The sequence below is a fragment of the Siphateles boraxobius genome, unplaced genomic scaffold (genome assembly GCF_051911475.1).
Source record: "Siphateles boraxobius isolate OS27281-9 unplaced genomic scaffold, OSU_SipBor_1 12, whole genome shotgun sequence".
NCBI classification, from domain to species: Eukaryota; Metazoa; Chordata; class Actinopteri; order Cypriniformes; family Leuciscidae; genus Siphateles; species Siphateles boraxobius.
Genome location: NW_027508722.1, coordinates 26221133 through 26239703, shown reverse-complemented (window position 1 = coordinate 26239703; position 18571 = coordinate 26221133). Strand labels below are relative to the sequence as shown.

The 18571-nt window shown below is 35.4% G+C and overlaps 2 protein-coding genes across 2 annotated transcripts; both read right to left on the bottom strand.

Annotated features, from left to right (window-relative positions):
- Positions 1–628: 628 nt before the first annotated feature.
- leng1 (leukocyte receptor cluster (LRC) member 1) lies at positions 629–3229 on the bottom strand. Its single transcript, XM_077216482.1, has 4 exons — positions 2778–3229; positions 2343–2534; positions 1659–1978; positions 629–1166 (listed from the first exon to the last, which is right to left on the bottom strand). The coding sequence occupies exons 1-4, from the start codon at positions 2907–2909 to the stop codon at positions 959–961; spliced, it is 852 nt and encodes a 283-aa protein (XP_077072597.1). The 5' UTR covers positions 2910–3229; the 3' UTR covers positions 629–958.
- A 302-nt stretch (positions 3230–3531) lies between these two features.
- On the bottom strand, positions 3532–16569 carry tmc4 (transmembrane channel-like 4). The gene is made up of 16 exons (XM_077216555.1): positions 16099–16569; positions 12336–12510; positions 12002–12144; positions 11634–11795; positions 10889–10974; positions 8709–8854; positions 8470–8617; positions 8155–8313; positions 6848–7002; positions 6411–6537; positions 5786–5883; positions 5527–5710; positions 5311–5441; positions 5081–5236; positions 4793–4871; positions 3532–4474 (listed from the first exon to the last, which is right to left on the bottom strand). The coding sequence occupies exons 1-16, from the start codon at positions 16139–16141 to the stop codon at positions 4304–4306; spliced, it is 2163 nt and encodes a 720-aa protein (XP_077072670.1). The 5' UTR covers positions 16142–16569; the 3' UTR covers positions 3532–4303.
- Between the last annotated feature and the right edge of the window lie 2002 nt (positions 16570–18571).

Here is an 18571-nt window from a genome sequence, read left to right as displayed (position 1 = left end):
TAGCATTTATATTCTTTATGAGTTGTGTCCCACAAAAAAAATAATTTGCTCAGTGAAAACAGTGCATATGAATTAGTTGCACTTGATATCATTAACGGCAAAGGATAAATAACTGAGACAAATAATTTAAGCATTTCTTTTTGTATGCAATCCTATAGCTATAGTGTCAGCTTCAGATGCCGTTCCCTCAGTATGTGATTGAGTGATGCATATTGCACACAACTGTATATTCTACTTTTTTTACTTAGGTACGTCTGTGAAATAATCCATAGTTATTTTCTGTACTGTACATTTTCCACTATATTTACATGTATTGTATGTACAATTGATCATAGACTGCTACCCATTTTTTCATAACAATATGTTATTATGGGGTATTATATTAATCAATCTCCGATATACCTGCCCCTATCTGTCACGTAAAAACAAAAAATCAATCGCTTTACATTAGGGTCAAACAGTAAGAGGGCAGCAGGTGGCCAGAATAAGCGGAAATATGGACCAGGCCTTTTGCTGTTTAGTCCAGTTATGCAATACTAGGTTGTAATGAAGTATTTACATGACAGGAACAAAATATTTAATGGACTCCAGTATCAGCAGAAAAGAAATGTTCTTAGTCTCACATTAATGACTTGTCCATGTTTTAATGCCGATGTCTCATATTTGTACAGGAAAACAACTGATGCAGATCTTAAAAATCAAAAGATGACATTTTTACAACAGCTTATTTGCTTCTTGTGCTGTCAGCACAAATACAGGCAAACAAGAGGTTTTCCTGTTTGCCCATTTTTCCCAAGTCATCTGATGCCAATAAAAGTGATGCAGAGGCCAGATCAATGGCTTTTAGGTAGCAATCAGTCATTTTAAATGGTCTTCACACTTTGCACCTGCTAATTTCTTGTCCGATCACAAAACGGTTCCTCATATTCTAGACTTAGTGAATTAATGCCTTTGTTAGCTAATAAAACCCAAATTGATCTCGATCTCTCCTTTGCCTTTTCCGTGCCAATTCAGGAAAGTAGGCGCTGTTGTATGGTCTGTCTCTATCGCCCATCTCGTGCTCTTTTTCTTTCCCGCCTCCACTCCTCTGTTCCAGTAAAGCCTTTGTCCTTTTTCTCTCCTCTGCTTCTCTCTGCAGTCGTTCAGCCCGTAACCTCTCAATAGAACTGTCATGAGAGTAAAATAAATGTCAGGATAAAAAACAAGATGTTACTACTGCAGTGGGCATCTACTGAGTGTAACTTATGTAATACTTCCTCATCTCTTTTTCTATATCCATGACATCAGGAAAATATTTGAAAGCAAATTATAAATGCATATACACTACTGTTCAAATGTTTTGGAAAAGGTTAAACTTTTAATCAGCATGGACATGTTAAATTGATCAAAACAGTGAAAACATTTATAATGTTACAAAAGATTTCTATTTAAAATAAATGCTGTTCATTTGATGCATTAATTTAAGGATCCTGCAAAAATATTAAGCAGCACAACTGTTGTCAACATTGATAATAATAAGAATTGTTGAATTATGGTCACATTTTCACTTTCAAGCAATGGCTCAGTAATCATTTTGACTTGTGAAGTATGACTAAATTGTTGTGTAGTCAGGCAAGATGCTTTACTGGTATTGACAGAAATAGAAAAATGATTCGCACCTCTCTCCACTCCTCTTCTCTCCTCTGTCTTTCTTCTCCTTCTTATGCTTTTTCAGCTTTCTGTCTTTCACTGCCAGTGCTTTTTTCATTTCTTTAAGAGGATCCAAACTGTCTTTCAGCTTCCTGTCTTTCTTTTCTCTTTCCTCTTCAGTCATGCTTCTTTGCTTGTTTTTGCCTTTTTCTTTTTTGTCTCTCTCTTCCTCTTTGTCTTTTCCATCTTCCTCTTTGTCTTTTCCATCTTTCAGGTACCAGGGAGTGGCTTCTGTTCCAGGAGCGGGGCCTAGAGACACTAAAATACCAATAGCACGTTCCTGCTTCTCCTAGAATAAAATATAACAAAAACAGCTTTAAAATTACAATTTTAAGTAGACTGTCACAATGGCAGTATGGAAAGTATATAGCTAAATCTTAAAGTCAGCATGAAACGAATCGCTGTGATCTCATGTGAGTGACAGGTCATCCCGCCCTCGCTCCAGTAAACACGTCATCAGAGAAAAGATGACGTTGCAAGGGGGAGGGGAAGTTATTCTGATACAAGATTACAAGGACATTTGAATTTTAAAAATATAAAATGCCCAGATAAATAATTTATAATAAATACAGAAATATTAATTAAGAAATAAAAAATTAATAATTGTCAATAAAAAAAATGTAGAAAGGATGTTTTTAATCTTTTAGTCACACCTTCTCGTCTTTCTTCTCTTTGAGGTATTCTGCATTTCCTTTCTTTTCAGACGAGTCCTCTAGAGGAAAGAGATTTAGGTGTTCTATTTCTCTGGCTCCCCGGCTTGTCTCTGCCGTCTCTCCATCCTCTGTCCATTCCCCTGTCTGCTGCAGGCCTGCTTGAGCTTTCTTTCTCAAATACTCGGTTCTGGCCTGAGGGATTATGGGACAGACATTCAGCTCAAAATGCAAGCCATAAAATATAGATAGCAACATAGATGGAATACAAACTGCATTTTTAAGCATGCATTATAATTATGATACATGCAAAACCAACAAAGACTGACAAAATGCACGTTTTATTTTTAAACATATTATTGTTTTTTTTCACGAGGGGCTGAGAATGTAGTAAATTAACCTAGAAACAGTGGAGGGATGCTGGGTTGCTATGGTTACCTCTTGCTCTGCACGTTCCACTCTCCTTTGAATCTCACGTTGTTCCTCTGCCGCACGACTCTCGTCGCGGCGCACGCGCGCAATGTTGTCCTTATTACGTACATGCCAGCTCTTTTTAGGCAATATGTTCATTGTGAAATACTTAAGAGAACAGTCAAACGGACAAATATAATTGCGGGTTCGTAGCGATTGTTTCAGGCCACATACAAGACCCAACAACTGCGTTAACAGCTCAGTTTATGGCGCGAAATAAACAGCCTCGTCGACTAACAACGCAACGAAATTCAAACTCTTCGGTGTATCTCGTCGGTAAATGTCAGAATCGTTTCTTTCATACTGCCTATTCACAACAAAACACATTTAAACAGCTGTCGAAAAATACACCTACTGAATGGTATGGAAAGAGCTTAGTAAACACCGGAAGTTGTCGTATTATGAACTACGTCAGACGTAAAATATTTGTGACGCAGTGTAGTACGTATAGAGAACCACACGAGGGCGCACCTAAAAAAAACCTCAAATAAAGCCTTTTGTTTACCAGAGATGCAATTCTCATAGCTCAGTCCATAAAATACTTTCTTATGTGAGGAATATCTTTGTAGTCACCGTAACGCTTACGCTACCGATAGTGTATTTACATTTTTAAAAATGTTTCAAAATAGAAGCAGTTTGTGTAGAGGTCCTCAGTTTTCTGTGTGATGTTTTCATGGTTTAAAAAGAATGGAATACTCATCCAAATTAACAAAGACTTGAGTAAAAAAATAATTAGGATTTTATGCTTAAGGAGGTACAGCATAACAAAGCCCAGGACACTAGAGTACATTATCCATCACAAAAGTTTTGAATGGCAAAACACTCAAGGCATTTCACACAAAGTAAATTTTTTTTACATTGCCTCATAATAAACATACATATATTGTATACATAAACATTTATACTCTACTGTTCAAATGTATGGGGTTGTAAATATTATAAAATGTTTTTGAAACTTGATCATAGTAAAACAGTAATATTGGGAAATATTACTCATAAAAAAAACACTTTATTTCTTTTACAGTTAAAGTTAAAATATCGTTCTGTTCTACTATATTTTAAAATTTAATTTATTCCTGTGATGACACCATATCTGACTCCAGTCTTCAGTGTCACATGATCCTTCAGAAATCATTCTAATATGCTGATTTGGTACATAAGAATCATTTCTTATTATTATTGAAAACGGTTGTGCTTCTTAATATTTTTATAGAAACCATGATACTTTTGTTAATATTCTTTGATGAATAGAAAGTTGAAAAGAACAGCATTAATTTAGAACATAAATCTTTTGTAACATTATTAATGTCTGTCACTTTTATCCAATTTAATGCATCCTCTTGCTGAATAAAAGTATTAATTTCTTTTCAAAATATCTTACCGACCCCAAACTTTTTAACGGTAGTAAAAGTATCACTGGATGTATTTGTGTGAAATAATGGAGTGCACGATTGTCAGAATTCCAGCCTACACTGCACTTTATCAACAAAGTCTTAATATGGTCTTGGATCTTCATCGCGGTCAAATGCATAATTGTTATGTTGATTCCACCGTGTTGCTGTGTCAGTCTCTCTCTGGGGCTGCTGTGGTTCACGTTGTTCCTTCTGAATTGTGGCATTCAGCTCCTCAATTTGTCGGACCAGGAATTGCTTGTCACGCTGTTCCTGTTACACCCAGATACATACAGATTAAAGGAGGGATTAATAATTGTTCCAGTCAGAGGTTAAACTGGAAAGAAGAAAGTCTTAATTTAGGTAGGTAATCACACCCCTTATTTTGAAATGTTATATTATTTTATCGTGGCTTTCAGTGTTATTTATATTATATCCATCATCAAATATCAAACACTTTTTGGTTAAAGGTATACCAATTGAATTTATTGTAAATAAATATTATTGTATCATACAATTACACAAATGGCACAATTTAAATATACATAACCATTCTAGTCTGCGGATTAGGTTTAATAACCAAGCACTTACCAGCTTACACTGAGATTTCAGGAGTGCTACACTTTTCCCATGGACAGATGTTAAAGCGCTTACGTAGCACAGGAGCACACTGTGTATTAAATATCAAATACATGTAATGCATAAATGTAAGTTTTTATCACATTTTCATCAACAATTACATCACAAGCAGTCCTATCTTTATAGCATTATTTATCAATCTAAATCAATGATTTAGTAAACTGATAGAATGCATGTTGAGTAAAGTTTTACATGAAACCATAAGAAATTCTGAATTGACCCATGGCTGTTTATACTGACCAGGAGAAGATGAAGAGTGGGATAGAGAATTTCTGGGAGCCGATATAAAACAGGAATTCTGCACTGGTGCTGTTTAGCATTTCGGCAGCTAGTGGTACAACCTCCCACATTGTTGGGTAAAAGCGGAAAGGCCCACAGCCATAAGATGGATGGATCCTACCAAAAAAGAAAAAGAATATTCTCTCTCTGTCATTTAAAACAATACATGGAGAGTGGTAGGCCTCACTCACTTAGTCACACTGTAAAGGAGAACCATGGTGGCCAACATCCATCCAAAGAGCAGAACCAACAGGAAGAAGAAGTTGGAGGTGGTGGACCGGAAGTTTCTTGTAGCTGGTTGACAGTTATGGAAGAGAGTTATCTGATACAAGCAAACATGGACAAAATTAGCAATTTCAATCAATTGCGTGTACATGTCTGAGAAGATTGTGGTCATGCCATGGTACCTTTTTGCAGAAATAAAAGAGGATGAATTTGATGGTGTTGATGAATGGCAGCAATGGACAGAAAAGAGCTCCAGTCCAAACCACCGTTTGACTGTAAACTAGAGCAAGCACATTTGGTGCAACCAGAAACTCTTGCCGTCCCACCCACTGAGTTAGTTTACATGAGCAGTGATCCACCACAATCCTGAACATGCCAAAAATAAGTTAAAGACATACATTTTTAATATAGAAATATATGACCTTACACACACAAACAGACCTGCGTGGGAATTCTACCAGGATCAGTGTAGCAATGGTAATCAGGAAGTCAAAAAGAGTCAGTTTATACATTTCTTGTCCAACTCGTGTCTCCCAGCACTAAGTGGTTGTGAAAGAGGGATTTGAAGTAAAAAAAGAAAAGGAAATAAGCAGCATTTACTGTATACTCTTTGGGGATTAAACAGTAAGACATTGATTAGAACTTGTACTATTCTGTTGAAATGTTTGGTCTCAATAAGATTGTTAAACAATTAATTTTATATAGCAATTTAAGACTTACATTTTTACAAAATATTTCTATTTCAAATAAATCCTGTTCTTTTGAACTTTCTATTCATCAAAAATCCTGAAGAAAGATACATCACCGTTTAAACAAAAATATTAGGCAGCACAACTGTTTATTATAACATTGATAATAATAAGAAATGTTTCTTGAGCAAAATAAGAAAATTTGAATTATCAAATGACACTGAAGACTGATGCTGAAAATTCAGCTTAGTCATCACAGGAATAAATTACATTATTTTTTTTCTTTCAAAAACATTTAAAAATCTTACCGACCCCAAATCTTTGAATGTTAATGTATCTGACAAATTATGAATGAGTGCATATCCTAAGTTGTTTACCTTATATTCGTTGTAATAATAATGGCAGGGTATACAGTTGTTTTCGTTGATATCTCCCTTACAGGTAATCTGTTCCCACAGAGTGTACAGCAAAACACCCAAACTCACCAAACGCAGGAAGACTGCCCTACAATGACAAATGGAGAGAATGAGTAAAATTGAGCAAGCAGAATAAGTTTCTAAAAGAACAATGACAAAGATCAAATCAAAAAGAGCAGTGGATGAACAAACAATGTGTGAGTATTTAGCGAAAATGATGGGGCTTCATTTGAAATGATTCATTTTGAAAGCAATTAAATGAACAAAAGAAACTGCAGGCTAATAGCTCTCAATGAGGTTATAACCAAGGCTAAACAAGTAGGCTACTGCTCTTCATCTTTCTGCTCTTTGTTCTCTTTGATTTCTTTATTTGGTGTGGGTGCGAGAATTGATCTAACCGCAGCAAGGCCAGGATGACCGTGGTACTGGGAGAATACTTTTCTAGTAATGCAATCTTGTCACACAGTAAAGGCACCACAAAATTGCTTGCTGTAATGACCATGGAGGGTAAGTATTGCAACAGCAGCCCCTTAAAGCCTGTTGTTTTCCTAAGCTGAAAGAAAGAGAGATTTATTAAATTCATTGTCAAAAAAATTGAATACCCAAAAAGGTAATCAGAAACTCAACCAAATAATAAACACATTGATTTTTATAATCTTACTTGTAAATCATCTTTAAACATCCTCTAAGGAAAAAAACAGACCTACACTGCGCCCGAAATCATATAGTAGGTCCTACACTTGGTTTGAAACTTACTTTGTGACTGTTAAAAAAGTGCATTCTATACAGTATTAATGTGTGTAGTATGAATGAAACTCGGACGTACTACATCCGCCATGTTGTCACTGTCATGTCATCAGTGCTGGATAGATTACTTACAAACTGTAATCCATTACTGAATACAAATTACATGATGAAAACTTTTTATTTAGTAATGTAATCTATTACTGTACATTTCACATTTTATTAATATAATCTGATTACTTTTTGATTACTTTTGACCTAACTCATTTATCAATTTGAATAGAATAATCTAGTAGCATATTGATTTGAAAAAGCAAAGAGAAAGATTAGGTATTCCACTCTTTGTTATCAACAGCGTGAAGTGCATTAAACATATGCAGGCTGTCTCAAACTAGCGTTTGAGTAGGAATTGCATGGGGTTCGGAATCTGATAAAAAAGCTAATAATTAATTTAATCTAAAAATGGTAAATTGACAGAAAAATATTTTTCTTGTTTATGCTGTGTGGCCTCTCAATTTTCCATGTAATTATACAGTAGCTGCCTAGTTATTATGTAATATAATCCAACTACAAGTATTTCATTTTAAGAATCTGATTACGTAATCCAGGATTATATATAATCAGTTATACCCAGCAATGCATGTGACCTACGGTGTTAGTTGCACCGCTTTACCGCCATTACTCCTCTCCTATGGCCTCATGGGACAGTAAAGTGTCCGTCGAATGCGCATTTCAGAACCTCTGCGGAAGTAGTAGGTCATTCATTCAAGTACTGTTTTTCGAATACTATTTAATCAGACATACTATGTCTGTTGGCATACAGTTTTTCGCATATTCTACAGTAGGGAAGTATTTGATTTCAGACGAAGCACTAGACAAATTCATCTCCACATACCGGTAAGTTTTAATGTGACTGTTTAGTTTTAGTTACTGTTTTTGATCTTTTTTAACTTCAGCTAACCTGGCTGAACTTTGTTGCCTCAGCAATGCCATAGAAAGTTGCACCAATGAGAATTAAGACAACTGTGTTGAGGAAAACACGGAGCGTGTAGAGAGAGACTGTTTGGCCCAAAGTCAGGGAGGCAGCCTTTTTTTTTAGTCTTTCCTCTTCTAGATCCACCTGAGGGAAAGAGACACGGTGAGAAAGATAAAAAATATATATGTTGTCAAGATAATGATGAACATAATTCTGCACTAGCAGTTTCTTCTCCAAAAGGAACGTGCTCATACACAATGCCTGAAGGTATTTAATTTAAAACTTGTTTTCCAAACAGACCTGTAACTGGTAGCGAAAATTGCTCTGTTTAAGTTTTGTTGTACGGTCTCCTTGGAGACCGTGATCCCATTCCGTAAACACCAGCGTACTGTAACCCCCTGTTGCTCCTCCACCCGTCACAACGGCAACTCGTGCTGTGCCACCCATTCTGTTGGTCAATCAGGGATGTTGGCTTAATACTTCAGCGATGTTCTTTTAATATGCTGGTAGAAAATTCTGACAAAGCTGACAAGACTCACCTAATAATCAAACAAATGAAGCAGAAGAGGAAGTAGAAGGCTGCCGTCAACAGATACGCCAGAGGGATGTTGTAAGAGAAGCCATTACTCTCAACCATTGAATTGTTATAGTAGCCATAAAACAGGTATGAATACTCCATAAATCCCTGAAAAAAGGCATGACTGTGATGAGTGAAGATCATTTAGAAAATATTCACAATAAAAAATAAGATGTGACAGACTAATAACGGATTATTTTCTTTTTGTTTTTTACTCAGAGTGACTTCTAAGTAAGTTTCACATTATTTAAGAACAGGCTCAAAAACAAACAAAATAATTCCACACACACACACACACACACACACACACACGCACGCACACACGCACGCACACACACACACACACACACACATTCATTACATTTTTCATTGTTGTTCGGGTATTTAAATTTAAAGGCTGCTGCTTAAAAATTATTTTTACAATGTTAAATATGATATTTAATTAATATACTTTACTATTCAAAAGTTTGGGGTCAGTTTAATACTTTTATTTAGCAAGGATGCATTATGAAAAACTAAAGTGGTAGAAAATAATTTTACATTGTTATAAAAAACTTTTTTTAATTTATTAAAGAATCCAAAGAAAAACAATGTATCACGGCTACCACAAAAATATAAAACAGCTCAACCATTTTCAACTGTGATAGTAATAAGTAATGTTTCTTGAGCAGAAAATCAGCATATTAGAAAAAAATCAGAATCATGTGACACTAAAGACTGCAGTAATGTTGTAGAAAATTCAGCTTTGCGATCACAAAATTAAATTTTATTTTAAAATGTATTACAATAGAAAATATATACTTTAGGGCCCGGTTTCACAGTCAAGGCTTAGATTAAGCCAGGATTAGATCAATAAGTAGCTTTCATAAATGTGCCTTAGAAAAAACATTACTGATGTGCATCTTAAGACAAAACAATGGCACTGACATATTTTAAGATATATCAGTGCAAGTTGCTTTCAGTTAAAACAGTCATCAAACGTGCATTTTAGTCTGTGACTAGCTTAAAGGGGTGGTATCATGCCCTTCTCAGAATATGTAAAATAAGTCTTTGATGTCCCCAGAGCGTGTATGTGAAGTTTTAGCTCAAAATACCCCATATATATTTTTATAAGCATGTTAAAATTGTCACTTTTTGAGGGTGAGCAAAAACGAACCGTTTTTGTGTCTGTCCCTTTAAATGCAAATGAGCTGCTGCTCCCGGCACAGAGGGCGGAGCCACAACAAGGTGTGTCCTTACATGCACTGAAAATTTCAAAAACGTTTAGCCTTTTATGTTCAAACCGGGTCAGAAAGATGGAGAGACTCAAGATGAAGTGACAACATGTAGACAACATTTCTGAATGGTTAGTTGGTGAATTTATGCAGCTTATGTGTAGTTATCTTGAAGTCATTGATTAGCATATTCTGCCATGATAATCTATAAATTGTGTTCCGGGGGTGGGGTTTATGTAAATTTTAGGGTTTGTGATGTCACTAACCCGGGAGCAATGTCGTGTAGTCCCTACCAGCCATTTGTTGTAGTCCTTAAAAAGCAATTTCTTTAAAAGAAAATATCTCCCTTTACTTTGAACTTTGAGCATTGCAACTTTGCAGATGTTGTTTATGGTCAAACAGTAACATTACACACTAACTAAAGTTAGAAAAGTGAAATCATAATCAACCACCCCTTTAAGCTTTTTCTGTGAAACCGGGGGTACATGTATTTAGAAATGTATTAAAGGGTTAGTTCACCCAAAAATGAAAATTATGTCATTAATGACTCACCCTCATGTCGTTCCAAGCCCGTAAGACCTCCGTTCATCTTCGGAACACAGTTTAAGATATTTTAGATTCAGTCCGAGAGCTTTTTGTCCCTCCATTGAAAATCTATGTACGGTATACTCTCCTTGTCCAGAAAGGCAATAAAGACATCATCAAAGTAGTCCATGTGACCTCAGTGGGTTACTTAGAATTTTTTGAAGTATCGAAAATACATTTTGTTCCAAAAATAACAAAAACGGCAAATAACAAAAAAATATCTTAAACTGTGTTCCGTAGATGAACGGAGGTCTTACGGGCTTGGAACAACATGAGGGTGAGTCATTAATGACATAATTTTCATTTTTGGGTGAACTAACCCTTTAATTAAGTGCGTCCATACCGTTCCTGAGATCAGGTCCAGAAAGTATGTGATAAACACCATCAGGGTATCAGGTTTAGGATCATACTGCAAACATATATCCAAACCTATTTCAAACAGAATAAAATGAATATTTGACTGCAGAATTTTTTTTTTAAAGTGAACTGATTTAAAACCAGTAAAGAAGGTCATTTCCTGATAGTGTTGTGTACCCTGAATCCAATAATATTGGGAATAGAGGGTTAGTAAAATGACAGCAAACTATTAATAACTACAGGAAACAACCTTTCCTATTAAGATAGTTAAACTGTTTCTAAAGTGATTTAAGTTTTTCTTTTAAAGAGTTAGTTATTACAATGAATTATTAACCAAATCAACGAATGCATTTGAACAGATGTCTTCAACCCCACTCCTGGGGACCCACTGTCCTGCAGAGTTTAGCTCAAGCACTATAATTAAACACAGATAAACCAGCTTATCAAGCTCTTCAGGATCGCCTGATAATCACAGGCAGGTTTGCTGAAGCAGGTTGAAAATAAACTTTGAAGAACAGTGGATCTCCAGGAGCAGAGTTGAAGACCTCTGCTTATGAACATGACATGACATCAGCGCCGTTTTATTATTATTTTATTTAATATGCTAAACATGTTGTCAGGGTCTTGCAGCTTTACCAGATATTTGGGTCTCAGTCCAGAGAAAGAGGATTGTGTTATCCAGTAACCAGCTAGAAGGTTCTCATTCTGAAGCAAGGAAATTTGAAACCTACCGGTTAGATTGACTGTAGGGATGGTGGAGTTCAAGTTCATAGAGCGAAACACAATGCTGGGAAGGAGGACAAATGCTGCGATTAACAAGGAGGACAGGAAGTTGAGAATCACAAGAAATCTCAAGAACAGGAAGTAGGATTGGACTCCTCCACCAAAGTGACCTACAAGAAAACAAGTGGATAAAGGAAAGGGGGGGGGGGGGGGGGTTTCTTTCATTTCCACTGGGCTTTTATATGATCTTGTTCTTAGTGTCTCTTCTTAGATGACCAGTTGATTTACTTATCATTTTTTAGGGTAAAAACATTTGTATGTGCTGATGAGAGCAGAATGTCTATTTTATATTTTTTTTTAAAAAAATTTATTTCACCTCCTATCCTTTGGATTCCCCTTTTCCACAGAACAAAATAGCTAAGAACATATTTGGCAACCTCAAAGAAACAGCGAAATGTCTGTCGCTGTTTGATGTTCCAAGAGTTAGAAACAACTGGAATTCTCATCTGTTGCACCTGCCTGGAATAAAGTGAGAGAGAAACAAGCCCTATTACGATTCAACTTTCTGAAACTAAAAGTTTCGATGGATAATTCTGTCTGAAACTTTTGGGAGCTAGTGTTAAGATTGTTAAGAGCTGCATTTCGGTAGTGTAAAAATGTAAAAGTTGACACTGGTGGTACATTTTTGTAATGAGATAATGCATTTATACCGTACTGCTCTCTTCAGGCCCATGTGCAGCGGCAGCTCGCGGAGATTTCGAGGCTCATTAGAGTCTTCAGCATCTTCAGGGGGGGAGGCCCAATCAAACTGAACCGCACTGGTCTCTTGGGCTGGAACTGTCCGTAACCTCAATGAATGCTGGGAACCATAAGGACTCGGGTAGTCTTTTGGTGTTCAGAGAAAACAGATGTATTTCAGTGCAAATAACAATTACAAAAGTTGGTATATTAAAATGATGTATGGCAAGGCAACTATAATACTGACGTTTACTGAACTGTGAGACATTACAGTATAAGGCACAGTAATGGTTGTGTTAAAAAATAGGACTGAGAACAAACTGGAGCAGCATTTTCCCATAAGCTCTGAAAATATTCTATGCACCACATTTCTATACATAGCCATGACCCATATATCCCTGCCAGTTCTCCTAACACTTGTAAAATAACAGACTTTACATCATATACTTCACACTGAAAATGGTTAAAACTAAGGACATACACCATAAGTCATTGTAATAAATAAAGAACATAAAAAAGCAACAGTAAAAAGCTAATTAACTGATTAGTTACCTCACCAAAAACAGTAATTGAAAAAAAGTAGTTAGTAAATAGTATGATTATTTACACACACACACACACAGACACACACACACACACACACACACACACACACACACACACACACACACACACACACACACACACACACACACACAAATAATATTTTGAAATGGCATTCTCGGAATTCCCCAAATTACATTGGTTTACATTTTACTCAAAATGTTTGGTTATTTTTATGTACATTGTAGCTGTTATTATCAGAAAATTTTACAGTAAGAGACATATTTTAATAGCTCAAACAAGTTGGTAAAGAAATTACATAATTTAATGGAACTGTCAAATATATACAGCATCCAAAATGATGCCTTATAATAGCATCAGATTTTCCAGTTATTCAGCTGTAAATGAAAACATGTATAGCTCCCCTAGTGAAAAATAAATATGTATTTAAAATACATTTATTTTATGCTAAGTATACTACCAATAAATTTACATATTTATGTACTTATTATAAATACCCTGCGATTGTACTTTTGGTATACTAAATTGGAACAAGTAATCTTGTGCTTAATGCACTTTAGTTATCCGGAAATAGTGCTGAGGTCCAACTAAAGATACATTAATTATACTTGATTGTGCTTAAGTTAAACTTTTGCAAGTATACATAAGTTACACTTTAAATATCTTGCATTTTGTATACTATGTATACCCCCTCCAGAAAACTACGCTCAGAGAATCAGGATTTACTGATAGTACCGAGAACAAAACGTCTTCATAAGGGGGATCGGGCATTTGCGGTAACAGGGCCGAGACAATGGAATGAGCTGCCGTTGCCTATAAGGTCTGCAAAATCGCTACCGATTTTTAAGCATTTGTGTAAATCACATCTGATGTCGTTAGCTTATAATGAGTAGATGTGATATTTAATATGTGATGTATTAATGGGTTGAGGTATGTCGTTATTTTTATCCTTTATTGGAATCTGTATGTAAAGCACTTTGGTTCAACCTGGGTTGTGTTTTAACAGTGCTATATAAATAAAACAAACAGAAACAGAAACATTTAAATTATACAGTGATCATACTATCGTTACTCATAGTGATATTAAACACATAGGCTTAATATTAAAAAATATGCATTGTGCAATAAAGTTAAACTTTAAATAAAAGTTAAAATTAAAATAAAGTTTAATTATAATATTTATGTCAGTAAGTCTCAGGCAATTTGTCAGTAAATATATTAATGTGTTTGTAGTATAGTTAGGATGAAATAAATGCATAGGACTATTTTAAATACATTTTGGCACAGGTTTTTTTCACTAGGGCAGACTCTGCATCCATTGCCTCTGACATGTTTTCTCACCATCACACACCAAACTCGGAAACTCATAAGAAAATCCAAAGTTACTAAAACTCATAATTACTAGTTGTTCTGATGTTTATTTGCATTTTATCTCAATAGTACATTTCTGACATGACTTGAAAACACAGTAACTGCCGAAGCTAAACCTTGACTCCCATTGGTTGAACCAGAAGTTGACATTTCAGACCATGCTTGATCTGTTTGGAACACGCCATAGAGTCAATGCCATCAAACTCATCAACAATCGGTTTTGCTGTACTTTGAATGAACAACCGAACTCGCCTAGAGTGCACACTATTGGCAATCTGTGATGCAGATTTGGCACATTTGTCAGAAGGAGACCTTTAGAGTCTAGAAATTCATTGCAGCTGAAGACACAAGTCTCACCATGTATTTCAAATCTGAGAATGACGAAACTATCTTTAAATGATTCTATGGTCATTTTTTTAGATGAGACTTTCTTTTTGTGCAAACCAAAGAAAATGTGAGGTACGAACTGGAACATCTAGTTTGTTTCTGCTAACAGGTGCTATAAGGGCAGAATTTCCATACACAACTTTTTCCTACAGTGCAAATGTAACAATGAGCAATTTGGAAATAACATGATCTAATTTGTTAAATATTTAAGTACTACTTCAGCAATTTATTTTTGGTGAATCCTCTGTTGACCTGTTATGATTAAATGTACAATAAAAAATGAACTGTATTTGATTTCTACTTGTTGAGTATAAAAATAGTATAGCCTAGATAAAAGTTTGCAGGAAATGTGTTTTGAGTTGCAAAAAAATAATCAGGAAGTAAGTTTTATTATTATGACCATGACATTTTCAATAATTTGCCTACACTTTGAATATCAGGTAGGCTATTGCTTAATTCAATTCAAATGTATCTACAACACGTTTCACAATTTTGCATTGTTGCAAAGCAGCTTTACATACATATAGAAAGTAGTTAAAAAAGTAAATATATGTAATTATGACAAATAGATCTAAAGAAAACAACATTTAGTCAGTTTGAAATGGTGAAAGAAATTCATGTACCTGATCAGACTTTATTAGGCTACTTTTGTGTACTTAATACACTCCAATGAACCTACTGTAATACACTCTTCCCATTAATGGCACTTTAATCCCCCGTTGCACTTTGAAATATGGACTGCAGCCCTTTGGACTGTCAAAATATTATGAATTATTAAACAATTTATTAAAATGATGGTGGCTCAACTAGTAAACTGAGTGTGCTTGTGTGGCAGCGACCTGGGTTCAAATCCAGTCCGTAGTGTTTCCTACATTCAATATATCTTTTCCCATTGTCTCACTGATGCTCTCCGGATTTGTGAGTTACTGGTATACGGTGTATATATGGTGTCAGTAAAATTCTTAAGCTGTGCCATTATTTATATTACTTAAGTATGTTCAGCACTCTTACAGTTTAGGCTAATTCAATTGCAATTTTACCTAAATATATTTTAAGTTTATGCTTAGTGAATTCTGATTATGAAAAATTAAATGCAAGAGTATATTTAAAGTGTAGCCTACTCAAGTATACTTAGAATATTTCCACTGCTTTTGGACTAAAATGCATTTAGTTTACAATTAGTTGTTCCAATTTAACAGACTTTAAGTATACCAATTAATAGTGTGCCACTAATACATAGTTATAATAAAGTACATAGGAATAAATTGTGTTTACTTTAGGTATAGGCTGCTATTTTTACACTAAAGTCTTTCTTGTACTCGGGTAACTACGTTAACTCGTAGCTAACCGGAGCGTAAATAAACTCTATCCTTATGTATCACATTAACTCTCAGTTATAGGCTACTCTCTTACCTGGAGTTGGGTGGACTTGATTGTTGAATTCTCTCAACTCCATCAGAAATCAGGTATTATCAACATAGATTCCACATAAAACAAACACGAAGACAACCAACACAATCCAAAAAAGGCAGTAACGTTAGTCAGATGTTAATAGCTATAGTTTGGCAAATTCCCACTGACGGAAAAGAACACAGGTGTGTCTGGACTTTGTATCTCATGAAAATACACTTTGGAAACACTTCCTTGTAGCCTACTTGCCAGCTGAACACCGGATTCACACGCTATAAGACTGTGACAAAAGGCAACCTTGACAGATCCCGTTACCATGAGTAAAGACAACTAAGTCTTCAATAGGAAAAAAAAACCTTTCTCTTTGGACTGATAGTAGATTTACTAAATTTTTAGATTTTTTTTAATTTTAAATGACTTATTTTAAATGACTTAAAGTTTTAAATCTGTTGAAAAATGCGTCTTGCTTGTTATGACCCTTGGTACGTACATTCCTCTTGCTTGTTAATAATGTTGTCATGGAGACGAGGGGCATATCCTTTTTGTCGCATAAGCCAGTAACAGACTAATCGAATCGTATCACTAAAACCTACACAGTAAACACGAGAACGAAATAATACAAAATTTCAATGCTTATGAAACATTCACTAAAATGGGCAAAATAATTCCGAAATTTGGTATAGTCTACTATACAAATTTTAAAGGTTTAATGTCAGTACATTTTTTAAAGAAATTAATACTTTTATCCAGAAAGGGCACATTAAATTGATCAAAATAGACAGTATAGACATGTATAGTGCTATAAAACATTTCTAATTTAAATAAATGCTGTTCTTTTGAATTTTCATCAAAGAATCCTAAAAATAAATAGGCCTATTTCATTTTCACGGTTTCCACAAAAATGATTTCTGATGGAGAGGCGCACGAAGATGATGCCGGGTTGAGCAGTCGTGTTTTATGAAGCTCGTTATAGATGTTCCCAAAAGTTAGCTTGAAGTGAGTAACTCCAACTGATTTAATGTCGATGTCTTCACAAAAACTGTTTAAACCTGCCAAACTAAAACTAGACCCCAAAGGGAAAGATCTGTCGCCTAGTAGGCTATTGAAAAGAAAGTTGAGGCCAGCACGACTATGGAGGTTTCTGTAAAAGGTAAAATCGCGGAGCTCTCTTCCTGCAACGCCTAGTAAAAATCCTGCGGAAGAAAAAAAGCGATAAACTTTAAAAAGAGATGTGGTTTGGGCATTCGGTGCATTGTGTACTTAATTAGATTTTTTGATCCTGCCACTTTTTATTTCACCTACCTTTTATCTTCTGCATTATCCTTACTCAATTGTCTCCTGTTCTTCCCTCAGACTCTTCCCCTAGAAACAGTCCCACGGACCCAGCCCCAAACCCCATCTCTGCAAAAATAATTAATAAAGGCTGGTTTCTAAAGTAGGCTAGTGGACTTCTTCTTGCCTCTATGTTGCACATTCAGACCTTAACATAAGTCTTTAACTGTAATTTCCCAACAAGACATTTTCACCTGGCACCTACTGTTTAGATCGGTTTGGGTATTTATGCAAATTAGCACATACGTAGGCCTAATTAGATTATGCACCGTTTGTCCATGTTAACAAACAATTAAAAAAAAAACTCATCTTTGTATCACAGGAATAAATCACATTTAAAAATATATTAGCCTATATTAGAAAATATTTTTAAATAGTTAAATATTACAGTTTTTTTATCAAATAAATTATTTGGTGAGCATAATAAGAGACTTTAAAAAAATCAAGCCCACCTTTGAAAAGTAGTGCAAGTCAAGGCAGAATGTGAGCAATTACAGCGAAAGAAAAAAAATAGGAATAACAAAAATGTTTGAGACAATAATGAAAAATCAGATCATACTTTTTAATTCTCACAAAAGTGAGTACACCCCTCACATTTCAGCAAACATTTTAGTATATCTTCTCAAGGGACAATACTATAGAAATTAAACTTGGATACATTTTAGAGTTGTCAATGTGCTGCTTGTATAGCAGTATATATTTATTGTCCTCTGAAAATAACTTAACATACAGCCATTATTGTCAGCTGGCAACAAAAGTGATTAAACCCTAAGTGAATATGTCAAAACTGTCCAAAGTGGCAACATTTTGTGTGAACACCTTTGTAAGCAATGCCTTAATCCTCCATAGGTTGTTGCTGGGATCCTCTTCCACTGCTCCATAATGACATCACAGAGCTGCTGGATGTTAGACACATGGCGCCTCTCCATCTTCCGCTTGAGGATGCCCCACAGGTGCTCAATAGGGTTCAGGTCTGGAGACATACTTGGCCACTCCATCACCTTCAGCTTCCTCAGTAAGGCAGTTGTCATCTTGGCGGTGTGTTTGGGGTCGTTATAATGCCGTTCAGCCCAGTTTCTGAAGGGAGGGCATCATATTCTGCTTCAGAATGTCGCAGTACATGTTGGAATCCATGTTTCCCTCA

Coding starts and splice junctions, on each gene's coding strand:
- leng1 (XM_077216482.1), bottom strand. CDS start 2,909: ATGAACATATTGCCTAAAAAGAGCTGGCATGTACGTAATAAGGACAAC. Junction 2,535..2,777: donor TGGAACGTGCAGAGCAAGAG/GTAACCATAGCA, acceptor ATAATCCCTCAG/GCCAGAACCGAGTATTTGAG. Junction 1,979..2,342: donor AAGAGAAGAAAGACGAGAAG/GTGTGACTAAAA, acceptor ATTTTATTCTAG/GAGAAGCAGGAACGTGCTAT.
- tmc4 (XM_077216555.1), bottom strand. CDS start 16,141: ATGGAGTTGAGAGAATTCAACAATCAAGTCCACCCAACTCCAG. Junction 12,511..16,098: donor TCAAGTCCACCCAACTCCAG/GTAAGAGAGTAG, acceptor GAACACCAAAAG/ACTACCCGAGTCCTTATGGT. Junction 4,475..4,792: donor TGAAATCTCAGTGTAAGCTG/GTAAGTGCTTGG, acceptor TGGGTGTAACAG/GAACAGCGTGACAAGCAATT.